An 18,291-nucleotide genomic window follows, 5' to 3' on the forward strand; every position below is an offset into this window, starting at 1 on the left:
AGTCCAAACTTATCATACAGTATTCTGCCTTAAGTTACAAGCTCCCTAAAAGCAGGGATGCTGTGGAGGATGTTCTTTGTCACAACTTCCCCACGCTCCTCCCACACAAAACATAATCTCTTGCACAAAGTATAAACTGTACTTCTCATTTAAGTATTTATTGGACAGCGTTAATACTTTATGACAGACACAATATTAGGCTCTGCAGATTCAGCCTTGCGTGTTTTGCAGAGTTGTAGATAAAAGAGAAACATGAAAACACAAAGCCACCATCCAACTGGACTGTAGGACTGTTTTTCTTTTGCTCCTTGGTGGCAATTTTTAATTAAATCTGCATAGGCATTAAGTGATAGAAGCCAAAATGACAGAAGGCTCACCGCCTCCAAGAAGTTTCCAGAACCAGTTCCTGCCTGGAAACAGGAAGGGCTTTCCTGCTGCGCGTGCTGCCGGGCCCTGTTGGCAAGGTACAGGCTTGCTCGGCTCACCTTTCCAAGCCCTTCCCCGATGTCCTGTGACATATTTCCCTTCTTCTTCTGCATCATACAGTCAGGGAACATTATTATCTCTTTATCTTAATGACCAAAGGGGCATTTTAATAACTCCTTCCTGAGGTGAACAGCAGTGTTCCAGAATCTAGAGCAAGAGACCTAAAATTAAATGGGCTTAGGTTACTTAATGTTAAAGAGTCCCTGAGCCTCTGTATAAGAGCCACTAATTGCTTGCTATTTTAATAAATTGGTATTGTTATTAATGAGTTGACTTATTTTTTAAAAAGTAGAGCATGCATCAAGAGTTGAAGATCCGTTTTGGCTGAGAGGAGATGGTCGCTTGGGGCTATGGAGGAGGCAGGAGATTTTAACCTGAGAGCAGTATCCTCTTGTGTTTTAACAGATTATGTCTCTGGATTCTATAAATTTCAGAGTCATCAAGGGGCCTCGCTTCCAGGATTTCCTCTCTTCATATTTATGAGACTGACAGTTTTTCTGCTAAAAGTTCAGAGAACTATAGGTCATGGTGCAGATTTTTGTCAAAGAACTTACTGTGCAGAATTGGGTCACACTCAAAAAAGTTGTAGCAACCTTTTCAGTGATGACATTAGAAATTTTAAGTGACTAAAAAAATAAGCTTTAAGGACCCCTTTACCTTGGTTAAATATGAATAAATAAAAAGATCACCAGCTAAAAACTGCTCGGGTGATATTTATGCCGCTGAGCAATTACATTAGAAGCAGTTGACAAAGTTGACAAAAGTGGTTGTTTGAGGCTTTGGCTTCGGGGAAGGGTCATTGAACTAGGATTCATAAATGCTAACAAATGAGATCCATGAACCCCCTGATATGGTATGTGATATTTTGTGCATATGGACACTCTTCTGGAGTATGGGTGCATAGTTTTAATGATTCTCAACGATCCATGAATCAAAACAGCATTAAGAAAAACTGTTTTTGTTTTCTTTCCTTCCTTCCATCCTTTTATCCTTCCTTTTTTTTTTTTTTTTGAGATAGAGTCTCTCTGTTGCCCAGGCTGGAGTGCAATGACATGATCTCGGCTCACTGCAACCTCCGCCTCCAGGGTTCAAGCGATTCTCCTGCCTCAGCCTTCTGAGTAGCTGGGATTACAGGTGCACACCACCATGCCTGGCTAATTTTTGTATTTTTAGTAGAGATGGGGTTTCACCACATTGGCCAAGCTGGTCTTGAACTCCTGACCTCGTGATCTACCTGCATCGGCCTCCCAAAGTACTGGGATTACAGGCGTGAGCCACCACGCCCGGCCTATTCCCTATAATTTCTTCATGAAGATGGAGAGTCATAATACTTCTCATCAAGATGAGTGACTGATCTTTAGCAAATGAGTATTTTCTACAGGATTAGGGAAATGTTCAGTGTGAGTTCTGTATATATACACAGAGTTTTAAGTATTTTGTTAACATATAATTATTATGATTATTGAAACAAGGAAGGGCCATGATAATATTAACTCTCATATAGACGTAGTTTGTTCTTACTGTGCCATACTTGTCTACTGTTTTACTGTTTCCTTGTATTGCCATCACCATAAAATGTTTTGGGAATGAGGTGGTGGGGGTAGGATGAGGATAACAAAAATAAAATCATTACAGGTTATGTTCAAACCCTACAATAGCTTCACGATGAAACATACTTTTTTTTTTTTTTTCAATCTGTGAAGCTGACATTCTTTCCTACATCATTTTATCTTTTGAATCCCATAGCCTACCTTTGCTGTTGAGGTGGACAAATGTTGACTGAGTCCGTAATGTGCACTAGAGCCTGTGTTCTGGGAATGCAAAAGATGACGGGAGGGCTGGGCACAGAGGCTCATGCCTGTAATCCCAGCACTTTGGGAGGCTGAGGCGGGCAGATCATTTGAGGTCAGGAGTTTGAGACCAGTCTGACCAAAATGGGGAAACCCCATCTCTACCAAAAACAAAAACAAAAAAATTAGTCAGGCATGGTGGCGCTTGCCGGTAGTCCCAGCTACTTGGGAGGCTGAGACAGGAGAATCCGTTGAACCTGGGAGGTGGAGGTTGCAGTGAGCCGAGATCGTGCCAATGCACTCGTCTGGGCAACAGAGTGAGACTCTGTCTCAAAAAATAAAATAAAATAGAATAAAAACGTATGAAGTACTGATGCACACTATATGGGTGAACACTGTAAACATTATTCTAAGGGAAAGAAGCCATGTACAAAAGCCCACATATTGTATAATTCCATTTGTTTGAGATGTTGACAATTGGCAAATAGAGGCGGAGAGTAGGTTAGTGCCTTTCAGGGACTGGGGAAAGGGGGAACAGGGTGCTGATGGACTTGGGGTTTCTTTTTGGGAGTGATACAAACTTTTTAGAATTAGTAAATGGTGATGTTTGCACAACAGTTTGAATAGACTAAAAACTATGGAATTGTACACTTTATAGGGTGAGTTTTATGGCATATGAATCATATCTCAATTTTTCAAAAAGGCAGTTGGGCTAAGGGAGACAGTTCTGGCCCTTGGGTACACAAGGTAATTGTTTTATTTATTGGCTAAAATTTCATGACATTCTTTAACTCACTGTCTCTTTCTTAAATATCAAGGGTACTCAACACCCTTTGTATCATCCCCATCTTTCTCATTTATAGGCTGTCTTTCCTTCTTCATTGTATAGCATTCCTTTTCTTTTACATGTTATTCCAAAGTGGGAGACTATTAACGAGTTCATTACAACTAACGTTTATCAGGCACCACTAGGAAACAGAGGATTTCTTTTTCACATTTTAAGTTTTCCTTGGTGACAAAAAGACCTAATATTTGGTTGACAAAAGCAAGATGAAGAATAATTCATTATGATGTATTGCGTATATCAACGACTCAGGAAGAACAGAAGCAGAAAGAGATGCTAGCATCCTACGGAAGAGGACACAGGGCCAGGCCTTGGCCTCATCAAAATAAACCATCTGTAGCTCCTTGCACAATAACATCAGCACCAAAAAAAAAAAAAAAGAAAAACTTAGAAGACAAATGTAAGAAACGAGGACTCATGCAAGCCAGTAATCTGTCTTTTCAGCTTGTAAATACGAATAGCATAACTGTGACCGTTGAAGAGAATAATGCAATATAGAGGATACCTCCCAATGACGATGAACACATCCTTTTACTTTAAAGTTATCACTTCAGCTTCTCTAGAACTATCTTTGTTTATCTACTGCATGTATATTTCTGAGACACAAAGTATTCATTTACATAGTGTAGACTCTAAGAATTGACCTTTTCTGATGCTGCTGGCATTTCATTCACTGCAGTAATGACCTCCATTTCATCTTATAGCATCTAATATTTTGTAATTATTGAACATTTATGTGTGTATATACATATCACATTCATATTTAAATCTCTAAAAGAAAAGACTATAACTAAGTTAGCAAGTATGCCCAGCTCTACATATTTGCATCAAGATAATGCCCAGCTCTACAGAGATTTGCATTGAGATAACCTGTTCTCTTCACAGTTTGTGGTCACTTATGATAGTACTAATTGCTTAGTATAATTGAATCCAGAATTGCTCATATAGTTTCAATGTTTGTTAAAACACCTAGCTTATATTTCTTCAACTTTTGTTTCTTTTTATTAAAAAACTCTTTATAATGAATACACATGTCACTGTAGGTCACTATAGTTACTCAGTTATTAAAAACCATTTCAGACAATAGTCCACTTTCTACCCTGCCTCCTTTCAAAATGATGCTTTGGATGTGGGGTGCAGTATTAGTGATCCCCAACTCGATATACAGGTGTCTAGTTTCAAACGTGAAACTTCTCCCATCACATTGTTCTAATGAAAGCATGGCGAGTAAGTTCACTGACCTGGTTTCACAAGGCCTGACTTTGATTCCTTCTTATATCGAGAGGACTGAATGCTTCCTTCACCAACCATTCCAATCGTGCATTTCTTTCTGGTGAAGTCTTCATCACTTCCAGGGCAAAAGCCAATGGGGCTGTTTCCAGCATCTGAGGGTGTCTTTACAGGAGACACTGACTGGCTGCTAGGACAGCCTGTGTCATCTAGAAGACAGGAATCAATAGGTGTTAATTGATGAGGAGGAAATCAATGATGGCGATGAGAAGCCATGCGGTGCACCACACACACACACACACACACACACACACGTGCTCTCGCACACATCCACTCTGCTTATGAAGCCCAGGTTAACTGCTGTGGGGACTCTCCCTTCATGATGCTCCTTAATTTCTCCATATTTTCATGCAAAACCTTTTTTTTTTTTTTTTTTTTCCAGACAGTCTCGCTGTGTCACTGAGGCTGAAGTGCAGTGGTGCAATCACAGTTCATTGCAACCTCCGCATCCCAGGTTCAAGCAATTCTTGTGCCTCAGCTTCCTAAGTAGCTGGGATTACAGATGTATGCCACCAGGCCTGGGTATTTTTTTGTGTGTATTTTAGTACAGACAGCATTTCACCATGTTGGCCAGGCAGGTCTCAAACTCCTGGCCTCAAGCGTTCCACCTGCCTCAGCCTCCCAAAGTGCTGGGATTACAAGCATGAGCCACCACGCCCGCCCCCTTGTAAGCTTTTTGACACAAATATTTCTGTAACACTCATTTTGTCAAACATAAAGTTATACCTGTTTCAACACTTTATATAGTGTGTTTTTGGGTCATATGTGTCCATAGATTTTTGGAAGTGTTTAGCAATAAGAAGTTCACCAGAACAACTAGGATCTTTAGGGTGAACTCTTCAGAGTTTATGTCTGGAAGGTAAAGTTACTTGAATATTATTGACCACATCCAGTTTGGGATCACTTGACCCATCAGTTGGTTAACAGAGTTTGAAAGATAAGTCATCTGACTTCAGGGTTCAAAGAAGCAGAGAGAAGTGATCCTGTTTTATCATACACACACAACCAAAAATACATAAATCAGATATATTGCTGTCTGGAGTAAACTGGTAAGATGAAAATGATATTCAGATTAGAAACATTCCTTTAACTTTCAAGTAACAGATTATTATCAGGGTGATTATATTAAGTTAATATGCACGATAGGAAGTGACCTGTGTAGATGCTTATTATTGAAACAGGAAAGTCATACTGCTGACTCCTAGAAATGCTTTCCACATTTATTAAAGTACTTACGATGGTTGGTTAATTCATTTGTATTTTAATGAGCAGAACTGAATTGGACCTCAAAGTCAAAACAATATTACTTAAAAGATCATCTACTCAAACTGATCAATTAGTGGTAAATTTACATTACTAAACAATCTTTATTATATGAAGATGTTTTGACGCCAGAGTTACTTTAGTAACTCATTAGACAAAACAACAAATAAAGACATTTAGTACTAATAAGTTTTCAGACATCTTGTGAATATTAAGGGAGCTAAAATAACATGCCATCTACCAACGGCTATCTTAAAACTCTACAGCTTGAATAAAGATAGAAACAGAATTAGGCCTGAATAAAACATGCTGATTGCTAGAATCCATCTAAAGAAAGAATTACCATTACTTCATTTTTTGGACTTTATTTCATTTTTCAATTACAAAATATCCCAATTCCTGGAACAGAGTGAACTTGGCACTAATAAAATGACTTATTTCTCTTGATAATAGTGTTTTGACTTTTCGGTGTATTAGCAGATGCAGGACCTCTGTGGTCTGTTTCTGGAAGTGAATGGTTTTTAGTGTGCTGCTCATGCCTGCAGTCTCTGGGCTCTTTTAAACATGCTGCGTTCTTCCTGAACTCCTGAAGAAACTCTGGCCCTGAATGACAGGGTGATGAGAACCCTTCTTGGTGGCTGTTGCTCAGTTCTTTCATCATTCACTGCCCTTGCCTTTCCCTTACACTCACACACCCCAGGCTTCAACCCAAAGATATTTGAGCTCCTTTTCAAAGGTGCAAAGCTGTTAATTACTCAGACACAGATTCCAGCAATTTTACAAGGCACAACAGGTCTGCACAATGTCTCAGGAGAACCTCTCTTAATTCCTATCCCAAAGCAGATAAATGAATGAAATCTAATCATTCAACATTCCCTGTTGTCTTTAACATTATTTCCTTATGAATCAGTTCCATAAATCACTTCTTTCGAAAGAGAGATGTCCCCACAAAATAAAAATCTATGCTTCAGAGTGTCTACCCTAAAAAACTCAGTTTTCCTGAAAACTCTCAGACTCACAGGGATAAAATTAAACAATATTCAGCATTGAGAAATGCTGTCAAAATTATACCTTCAGTTCTATTACATTTTCTGCAGTTAAATGAGAAAGAATGTGTGCGCACCATGTTTTCAGTGCTATTCCTTTCAAGGATTAAGTGCTGGGGTCTGGTTAAAATTTGAGGACTGAAATTATTTAGAGTGGTGGCAGTGTGGAAGAGGTAGTAGCAATTTTTACCCTGGAGTGTGATACCTCACCTGTCATCAGTATTTACAGCCAGGATCTCCAGAAGCAGGGAAGGAACATCACACACCAGGGCCTATCACGGGGAGGGGGTAGGGGGGAGGGATGGCATTGGGAGTTATACCTGATGTAAATGACGAGTTGATGGGTGCAGCACACCAACATGGCACAAGTATACATATGTAACAAACCTGCACGTTATGCACATGTACCCTAGAACTTAAAGTATAATAATAATAATAGAAAAAAACCCTAAATAAATCCTGAACTTTGGATCCATCTTACAGGATTTAAATTACTACAAAAAATCTCTTAACTTTCTACTCTTGTACTTCATATGGTGTATGTGGGGGGGAATCATAGGAATATAAGATATGGTCTTTCATTGGTTAAATGAATATGTATAAAGTCCTGGCACTGAGCCAGCCCACAGGCACTGTACCCAGGCCCCATCCTGGTGGAGTTTATAAATAAGCCAAAAGGATCTGGGTACATGTCATTCACAATGCACAGTTCTTGTAAACTGGCAAGTCTGATAAAGTTAATCCATATCCAAGAAAATCTGTGGGTTATGCGAGAAGCCTGGGGCATTTGCCTGTTTTGTGTACCCGACACTAACAAAGGAATCTAGTTTCAGAAAGGGCAGGGCCATGAATTTTCCTACTACAGAGGGCACACTTGAGCTACGTGAAGTAAGACCCCAGCAAAGGCACAGAGCTTCATGTGCTAGGGAGTAATCTGAGGTATTTTTCTTCGTGCAACACGGAAGAAGTTATCTTTACAAGTCTTGTTTAGGGCTCCTTCTCTGCTCTCCCTCCTCCTCTCTTCCTCTTCATGGCCAGTTGCAAGCTGACCACCAGTTCAAATGAAGATAACACTCCTTTTCAAAATTCTATGAAAACTATTCTTAGTTCCAATTTATCTGAGATTTTTTTTCAAGACTTAAATGACTTCTGCTTCATTAATCAATGAAATAATTTGAGTATCTATCTACCACCTATCTATCTATCTATCTATCTATCTATCTATCTATCTATCTGGTTTTTTTAAGACAGAGTCTCACTCTGTCGACTAGGCTGGAGTGCAGTGGTGTGATCTTGGCTCACTGCAGCTTCCACCTTCTGGGTTCAAGTGATTCTCCTGCCTCAGCCTCCCGAGTAGCTGGGATTACAAGCGTGCGCCACCACACTCAGCTAATTTTTGTATTTTTAGTAGAGATGTGGTTTCTCCATGTTGGCCAGGCTGGTCTTGAACTCCTAGCCTCAAGTGATTCGCCTGCCTCAGCCTCTCAAAGTGCTGGGATTATAGGTGTGAGCCAGCGTGCCTGGCCATATTTACTCTGAGATTCTAAGAATAGTAAAGCCAAGCTGATGTTCTTTAGTTGTTTAGATCTAATCTTACCATACTAAACTACATGTAGACCAAGCACATATTAAAGAGATTTATTTATTAAACCTGTTTCAGTTAAACTATGTGAATGTGTCTTCTGTTTCCTGCTGCTACCTGACTGCTGAATTTTCCTGTACAATCTATCGATTTATAAAGATAGATTTATAATTTTAGCTTTTTTTTTTTTTTTTTTTTTTTTTTTGAGACGGAGTCTCGCTGTATCACCCAGGCTGGAGTGCAGTGGCCGGATCTCAGCTCACTGCAAGCTCCGCCTCCCGGGTTTTTACGCCATTCTCCTGCCTCAGCCTCCCGAGTAGCCGGGACTACAGGCGCCCGCCACCTCGCCCGGCTAGTTTTTTGTATTTTTTTTTAGTAGAGACGGGGTTTCACCGTGTTAGCCAGGATGGTCTCGAACTCCTGACCTCGTGATCCGCCCGTCTCGGCCTCCCAAAGTGCTGGGATTACAGGCTTGAGCCACCGCGCCCGGCAATTTTAGCTTTTATAAGTTATGTTAGGATAAAGAAATTATAGATTTCTTTATATGAATGATATAAGATTTCTAATGTGAGAAAACTCTTTGTAGGCAGGAAATTGCAGAAATACTGAATAATCTGCCCCCAAAGTGCAGGATGTTTCAAATTTCCAGAAGAATGACTGACAAAACTATGAACATTTTAGTATGGTTTTGCCATAGGGAAGCTTTGCTCCAAGGTTTTAGGGAAGAAGATGTAGAAGACTGTTGGTCTATTAGAGAGAGAAGAATTTACATCACAGGCATGTGCACGCGCACACACACACATACACACCCCTCTTACAGAGTTGAGTTTTTACATTTCTTTCTCCATTATTCGAGGTAAGTATAACTTTACTTAAAAAACATGGGACCACTTTACATGCTTTATACAGTGTGATCCATTTGAAAATATGGGGCAATTTCCTTCCAGGGGCTGCTATTTTAAATCCTCCTTAGACAGGTCCCGCATAGCCTCTGGTGGAACTCAGGTAAACATTACCCTCCTCAAGGCCACATCTAAATGATCACCTTCTAAGTAAAGGAGACTAATTTACACGTCTCCTTGATTTTATTAGAAAGTGGTTCTTTTGTTGTTGTTCTCGTTCATTTGCTTAAAACTGGTGAACACACAGGATTAAGGGTAGTAGAAAGAATACAGATCCAGGAACCTCAGAGGTTGTGGGCTATCTAAAGTACTGTTAAAAATATATGCCTATGGAATGGAATAGTTTCCAAATTATCATCAAGAAAATAAAAAACATGCTAAGTTCTATAAAGATAGATGGGAAAAACCAGCAACTATTACAATTTTGTAGCCTAGATGTTGTTAAAAAATGATGTTAAAAATCTGTATTTCCTCTCTCTTTACATTACAAGGTCTTTGAAATATAGGATATAGTTAATAATTATGCAATTACTTATAATTCTGAAAAATATGTGCCTGAGTACTTTAAAAATACTTTGAATCTCATTTTAAATGTACTTGCTAAATTAAATTAAATCTGTTGAGGTTGTTAAAATTTTAGCTTAACTTTTAAATTATAAAACATGTAATTCTCATTGTGTGAAATTTGAAGTACAGAAGAGTATAAAGAAGTAAAGAATAAAATAAAGACACACTATTCTCCTATAATTGTGTTACCCAGAAAAATATTTTCTGTTTGCTTTTTGTTTTATCCAATTTTCAACATATATTTTAGACAGTTTCATTATCTGTCATCGAAAATTCCTCCCTGGAACTTGCTAGGCTAGAAAGAAAGAAGCTATTAAAGACTAATGAGAACCAGTGCAAAGGAGGCCCCATTGGTCAACAATGAAATAATTTGAGTACCAAAAAGAACAATAAATTCAAATGACTGATAATCACTGGATATATAAAAAAATCTGAGTTCATGGTCATATAAAAAACACATTACAGAGACAGAGAAAGGCCCCTTTCACCCCCAAAATGCCTAAATCCCTGGAAATCAATGGAAATGATCCAAGGACCAATTCTTTATATTGAAAATTGGCAATTAAAAGGACAGAATTAGCATATATTTTTATTGTAAAAAGTGTTCCTATATAAACTGTATCTCAGTAGAACTGAAATCGTTCATTGTTATTGGAAAGTTTGTCCTTACAAAAGCATTCTGGCTAATGAAAGCAGATGGAATAACAGAAATATAAAGTTGCTATTCTGCAACCTCGAATGAAATAATTGATTTAGGCAACAACCGTAATAGATAAAACCATTAGACAAAGTCTAATAGAGAGTTTACAGTGGAGGGATCAGGCATTACCCAAATGTACCCATTGAGTCTTCTTCCCATCACCAACAGTGGGAAAACCCCTTTGACGGGATGTGAGATGAGGCATGCAGCACTCCCTATGAAGAATTCTTGACACACACAAACACACAATTGCCCCTAAATCCAATCAAGGCTTTAAAGCTAATAATGTTCACCTTATGAAATATATAGAAAACAGAATAATGAGTTAAATTAGAGATTGGCAAACTGCAGCCTGCAGGGCAAATTTGGTCCACTGCCTGTTTTTGTAAATAAATTGTTATTGGAACACAGCCATGCCCAATCCTTTATATATTGTCTATGGTGGCTTTCAAGGCTACAATGGCAGAGAGTTGAATAATTGCAACAGAGGCTATCTAACCAATGAAATAAAAAATATTTGCTATCTGGCCCTTTATAGAAAAAGTTTGTTGACTTCTGGGTTAAATGATACTACAGGGAAGCAAATAGGCACTTTTGAGAAAATCTGGGATATTTCATCATTTTCTGTCATACCAAGGAATTATGTTAATCATGTTAGAAAGTAAAAGGGCACTGTGATTATGTAAGAAAATGTGCTTTAAAAAAAAAAAAAAGTTATGCATGCTGAGGTACATTGGTAGACAAGAAATGACATGATGTCTGGAGATTTGCTTTAAAATGCTTCCACAAAGAAAAGAGAGACATAACAAATACAGGAATATCTTGCTATCATTTGATCCAGATAAGTGGGTAATAAGCACTTGAGAGTTCACTGCACTGTTCTCTGTTGTTGAGTATGCTTTCTAAAAGTTTCAAAATATTTTATTTGATTTCTGGAAAACATTATCCTAAAGGAGTACTGATTTAAAATAGACATAAACATCACTTTTAAAATGTGTTTGTTTATTTTCAGACAGAGTCTCACTCTGTTGCCCAGGCTGGAGTGCAGTGGAACAATCATATCTCGCTGCAGACTCCAACTCCTGGCTCATGCGATTATTCCACCTCAGCCTCCCTAGTAGTTGGAACTACAGGCTCAGGTCACTGTGTTCAGCTTATTTTTATTTATATATATTTTTTAAGAAACAGAATCTTGCTTTGTTGGACAGGCTGGTCTCAAACTCCTGAACTTAAGTGGTCCTCCCACCGTGGCTCCCAAAATGCTGGGATTACAGGTGTGAGTCACTGCTCCCAGCCAAACACAGCAGTTTTAAAGACCAATGCTTCCTGTAGGAAGTATTAGTTTGTTTTAATTTTTCTCACTATTATTAAAATTGCTTTACTACACATTTTATAGATACATCCTTGGTCAAATCTTTGATGAGCTCACAAAATGTATGTCTAATGGAATTACTAAAACTTCCAAGAAGTTTGAGACAACTGATATTCCTATTATTGTATGAACATACTCCACTTATTAAATACCTGCCAATATTAAATATTATTTGCTTTTCATTTTTTAAGTTAATTAAAAATAAAATTTTGATGTCTTAATTTACATGTATTTAATTGTTTGTGAAGCTCAATGTCTTTGTATGTTCATTGACCTTTTAAATTTATTCTATGAATTGTTCAAATCCTTGATAATTTTTCTGTTTGGATGTTCAGGTTTTCTTACCAATCTGTAAGAACTCTTTATATATTAAAAGCATCAACCCTTTGTCATATTTCACTGTATATTGTTTGCTTTTGACTTTATAATGTTTTTGACATTCAAACCTTGCTCTATTCTGTCAAATCTCTCCATACGTTTCTTTGTGATTTCTTCCAATACTTTTATGCTTAGAATGTTCTTTTATTACTTAAAGATCAACTAAATATTTGCCTGTACTTTCTCCTAGATATTTATAGTTTCACTTTCATTTAAATTAAATCTATCTGGAATCCATTTTAGAATGTAGTATGAGGGTTAAATGCTAACTTTATTATTAATATTGTAATTTTAAGGAAGTCTACCACATTACTTTGCAATGCTTTTATGATGAAAATTTGAAAGCAACAAATACTTTTTGCATAATTCATTTATATATTTCAAAACATTAGATTGCCCAAAGTGTGTATGTATCATAAACTTCCCTGATAATTAAACAAAAATGCCTAAAAACCAGTGCCATCAAACACATTTGGTGGCAATTATGATGACCAAGTCCCTATTAAAATCTTCTAGCTGAGGCTGGCAGATCGCTTGAATCCAGGAGTTTGAGACCAGCCTAGGAAACATGGTGAAACCTAGTCTCTACAAAAAATACAAAAATTAGCTGGGCATAGTGGTGCATACCTGTAGTCCCAGAGGAGGTTGCAGTGAGCCACAATTGCACCACTGCATTCCAGCCTGGGTGTCCGAGTAAGACCCTGCCTCAAAAATAATCTTCTTACACCAATTACAGGTAAGAATAAAACACCAAGTTCTAAAAATTACAACTATTAATAAAATATTTCTTCAAAGTCCAAGAAGCATCTCTAAAACTGCGGGCTCCTTTTTGAATGTAGATCTCAGAGCCCACTGGCTTTCAAAAATGTTGAACTAAACAATTCCAGAAGACACTTAAAAATAACATCAATGGAGGAAAATATGATTTTGTGCCATAATGTCTTGAAACATTCACTTATGGTTTGATTCTGTTCGATGTTCAGTTGCATAATTATTTTTTGGGGGGAAGTTATTGCTAGTTTAAAGAAACATCATTTTAAACTATATGGAAATCTAGTTGATTCTCATGAACAACGGAAGCATTTACTGACTGCTTATTCATCCATTCAACAAATATTTATTGAATATCTACCATGTGTCAGACACTAACATAGCTCTTATTACGCTTATTGCTCCAGATACTGGCATTTTTGAAGATAGTTTAATGGAGATAGATAACATGTCACAATTTAAACTCATGATTAATATAAACCATGTGAAATTCTTATCGCAAACCTTTCAGTGCATTTATAAGGCAAGAAGACTAACATTTATTAAGTACCTATCATGTGGAAAACACATTAATTATTATCATATAATTTTAATAATATGTTACTGTTGGAAAATGGAGGCTCAGAGAGGTTAAAAATTTCATGGGCCCAGAGCTGCTGGGCAATTGACTCAGGATTGAAAGTCAGGTTTGTCTGACAAAGTGCCTGTTTGCTCACCACCGTAAGCTAGCTGTTTTCTAAAGTTTTCAACTTATGTTTGTTCCAAGAGGAAACATCAGCAATTCTGGGAATGCCCAAATTAAAAACAGACAAAGGAAGCTGTTAGAAAGAACTCATCCCATAATAAACAGCCCACAGAAATTGGAGGCAAGAAACTCTTTCTAGTTGTTTCCAGTATTCCTGCCTCAACACATGTAGCCATATAAAATGTGTGCCATTTTGATAATTTTGAATTCTAGGTTTTCAATAGCAAACCTTGAATTTCTATTCCTTCACTTAATTTTAGCATCTTTTTGTAGTGAGAACTCAGAGATCTACAGAGCTCTAAAATCTGCTTCAGTATTATACAACATGTCACTAACCAGTGGCTGATGTTGAAGTGTATACATCTCATCCATCCATCCACTTATTTTTTTCTACAAATAATTATTAATTCCCTACGTGTGTCAGGTATTGTTCTAGATATTAGCGAGGTAATGCTGAGTGAGACACTAAGATCCTTGTTCTTAACAAGTTCACATTCTAGTGATGAGGAGAAACAGTTAATAAGTTAAAAAAATACATAAAAAGATATTTTGGGGCCAGGTGAGGTAGTGATAACTCATGCCTGTAATCGCAGCACTTTGGGAGGCCACGGTGGGAGGAAAGCTTGAGCCCAGGACTTTGAGATCAGCCTGAGAAATGCAGGGAAACCACATCTCTTTTTTTTTTTTCTGAGACAGGGTCTCACTCTGTCACCCACGCTGGAGTGTAGTGATCAGGGCTCACTGCAGCCCCCATCTTCTGGGCTCAGGTGATTCTCCCACCTCAGGCTCCCATGTAACTGGGACAACAGCCAGCTAATTTTTTCTTTTTCTTTTTCTTTTTTTATAAATGGGATCTCACTATGTTGCCCAGGCTGGTCTCCAACTCCTGGGCTTAAGTGATCCTTCCACCTTGGCCTTTCAAAGTCCTGGGATTATAGGCATGAGCCATTGCACCCAGCCAGAGACTCTCATATCTACAAAAAAAAAAAGTTAGCTGGTCATGTCTATAGTTCCAGCTGCGCAGGAGACTGAAGTGGAAGGACTGCTCAAACCCAGGAGGTCAAGGCTGCAGTGAGCTGAGGTCATGCCACTGCACTGCAGCCTGGGAGACAGAGTGACATCCATCTCAAAAAAAAAAAAAAAAAAAAAGATATTTGGGATTTACTGTTAATGAAGTATACCCGATGATATTATTTAGACTAGGTGGGAGGTAGGAAGCTACTTCATTACATGTATTGTTATACAAGGCTCCTAAAGAGGTCATTTGACCCTAAACCAAAAAATGAGAAGGAAATAATCACACAAAAGGCAGAGAAAACAAGGAAAAGAATTCCAGGTACAGAGAATAAGTACAAAAAGCTCTGAGATAGGCAGGAATACGGTGCATTAAGGAAACCAAAAAGAGGAAGAGCGGTGGGGAGAGAATGATGATGAGGGCAAAGGGATGCAGCAGCCCAAGTAGTGAAGAATTTTAGGTCAGTTATCTTGACTTTTATCGGAAGTGCAACAGAAACTGCAGTGTGCACTACGCATGAGATAACAAAAATTTAGCCTGTGCTTATAATGGAGAACAGACTGAATCAGTGATAATATATCTAGCTAATATTTACTAAGTGCCTATTAACTACCAAGCACTGTTCTAAACACTTTACTTCTAAACACTGTTCTTAAACACGTCTTAACTAACTTAATCTAATATCCCTCCGAGATAGGCACTGTTGTCATCCTGATTGGCAGGGGTCATACAAAACTAGCACTAGTGTTTATGCCACCTGCCCAAGCTTATAATCAGTAAGTGATAGAGTTGTAGTATGAATCCAGACAAGCTAACATCAGAGCCTCTTTGTTAACCACTATGTTGCATGGCTCCTTTAAGAATGAAAGGAGAGAAGCAAATAAACCCATTTGGAGGCCACTACCATAGTAGAAATGAGAGGTAACAATGGCTTGACTCAAGTGGTAGTAGTGAAAATTGAGAAAAGTAGATATGTTTGAGATAAATTTGGAAAAATAATTGAAAGCATTTATTTATAGTAATGAAAAATGGGAAAGGATTAAGAATGTCTTCTAGGTTTTTTTCCTAAACAAGTAGGTACCTGGCAGTCATTTCTGAATTGGAGAAAAATGCGTTTATTAGTGTGTGGGGGTGAAATCAAAAATTCTGATTTTGCTATGTTACATTTGAGACACAAATTAAACATGACCTTGGAGATATCAAGTAGGCACTTGGATAAGTGAGCCTGGGACCCAGGGGGGAAGTCTGGAGCATCACAACCCTACAGGTGAGACTTTGAAAGACACAGGCCTGGATACAAGCCCTTGGGGAGGACAGGAGAAGAGGCCAACAAGGTGACTTGAAAGGCAGGAGGAACGCTCAGCAGAGCGGTTCACAGAAGCCACGGAGGAAAATCTTTTCCTAGGAGGGGGGCTTGTTCAATTATGCTGAGTGCTGCTGAGAGGTCAAGGAAAATGAGGGCAGACAAGGGGAATATTAGATTTGCCAACGTGGTCACTCACGTGCTTGCCAGGACACATTGTGGAGCCAGGATTTTGGAGAGGTTTTGCCATGAAGAGGAGCAAAGAAACAGGATGGCAGTTGCAAAGAAATGGGGGGTCTTTTGCAAATGAAGGGCAGTTGTAAAGAAGGAAGGGAGCTCTTTTTTCTTTATAGATGGGGCGTGCATATGTGCTAATGGAAATTAGCTTGTCAGAGTGACTGAAATGAACACCTCACACTAAGACATGTAACTTACATCCACAAAAGCAAAGTGGAGAGTGGAGTAATTATTTACTGAGTGCCTTCCTTGTTTCTTGGAGACAAAATAATCACTTCACGGATAAACATTCCCAGGATTTCTGAGCTATTTTGGAGCTTCGAGTGCTCCCATAAAAGTCACTCTGGTGAAGCCCTGGGCAGTAAAGGAGGATGCAGGGCCAGGTGAGGTAAGCTCCATTTCTGCAGACGACTGTGTGCTCTCTCTCTGGAACATGGGCCGAGTACTTGGTTTCTACCAAGCATCAATTTGTTTGATTTGGACTAGCAGCCCATGAAGAAGGAATCTGGAGGAGAAAATATTTGGTCCAAATATTTAATGTAGAATGAGTAATGAATGTACCTAGATGTTCTGGTGAGGGAGGAGTTGGTGTTGAAACTGGGAAACAGAGGGTAACAGAAGAAAACTGAGCCCTGGCATGGGGGTGGTGAATTTGTCTTTCAGAAGAACTTTATCTTATTTTTTCTTTCATACGGTTATGATCTTTCCAAAATAGGCATGTTACAAATCTTCTGACCTTCCCTCTTCTTAGCATTATGGGTTTATTTGCAGTTTCTAGGCCATGCCTTTTTAAAGGCTGTTTCTTTTTTAAGTTTCCTTGGTAGGAGAAGATAAAGGAGAGGGAGAAGAAAGAGAACTAGAAAGGTAGGAAGGAAAGAAGAGAGAAAGAGAGACAGAGAGACAAAGCCCAAGAAGTTCTTTTCTTTTTTTGAGACAGAGTTTCACTCTTGTTGCCCAGACTGGAGTGCAGTGACGTGATCTCGGCTCACTGTAACCTCCCCCTCCAGGGTTCAAGCGATTCTCCTGCCTAAGCCTCCTGAACAGCTGGAATTACAGGTGCCTGCCACCACGCCTGGTTAATTTTAGTAAAGTCGGGGTTTTGCCATGTTGGCCAGGCTGGTCTCGAACTCCTGACCTCAGATGATCTGCCCGCCTCGGCCTCCGAAAGTGTTGGGATTACAGGCGTGAGCCACCGTGCCCAGTCCCAAGAAGCTAGTTCTTAACTTCTTGAAAAACTTATAATAAAATAACTACAAACCACTTTAAAGGCATCTGAATTAAAGTGAGCTGTCTTGTAGCAATGTATTTTTTCCTTTCCTTTCCATTTTTCTTCACAGTAAGTATCTGAAAATGGTAATGGTTAAGATAGGGTAAGGGATAAAAATGAAAAAATAAATAAATAAAAAGCACTGTTCATCATACAGTTTATGTAATTGCTACATCTGAGTTTTTTCTATTTTGAAAAAAAGAATTGTTTTAGATAACATTTATATCATGGAATTTACTTCTTTTTTAGAAAAAAGAACAAAGGAAGAAAGCAGAGTCAAAGAAAAAATATAGTCTAATTACACTAACATTCATAATACAAAATTCTAAATTATGAAAATTAGTCTCATAGACAAAATGTTCACCCACAGAAGAATAGTTGAACAAATTATGGTCCTCCGTAAAGTGACACGCCATGCTGTCATTACCATGAATGAGGGGGTCTTCCTTGTGCTGACAAGCAATGACAGGTGCAGGTCCTGCCTGGAATATGCATTCCTTGAGGGCAGGAAGAGCCATGCCAGTAGTGTTCATTGCTCTAGCTCAGCAACTAGAAAACTGCCTTGCACAGAATAAGTATTCAATAAATATTTGCTTAATGAACAGAAAGGATCACAGATCAATATAGCATGATTTCACTTTGGCAAAAAGCAAAACAAAATACATCATATAAATGTGACTAGCTCCAGTCTCATATATGTGTTTGTATATTTTATAACAAATATGTTTTTGTT

General features: G+C 38.4%; 1 protein-coding gene across 10 annotated transcripts in view; it reads right to left on the minus strand.

Annotated features, from left to right (window-relative positions):
* The window catches only part of SYBU (syntabulin), a 115,511-nt gene that overhangs the window by 40,174 nt on the left and 57,046 nt on the right, over positions 1–18,291 (minus strand). For all 10 annotated transcript variants that reach the window (XM_008001376.3, XM_008001375.3, XM_008001382.3 and 7 more), the window contains one exon: positions 4,362–4,559. In XM_008001376.3, the coding sequence (XP_007999567.3) occupies positions 4,362–4,559 (198 nt within the window). The remainder of the gene's footprint in view (positions 1–4,361; positions 4,560–18,291) is intronic.

Source organism: Chlorocebus sabaeus, chromosome 8 (assembly GCF_047675955.1).
Source record: "Chlorocebus sabaeus isolate Y175 chromosome 8, mChlSab1.0.hap1, whole genome shotgun sequence".
Classification (NCBI taxonomy): Eukaryota; Metazoa; Chordata; class Mammalia; order Primates; family Cercopithecidae; genus Chlorocebus; species Chlorocebus sabaeus.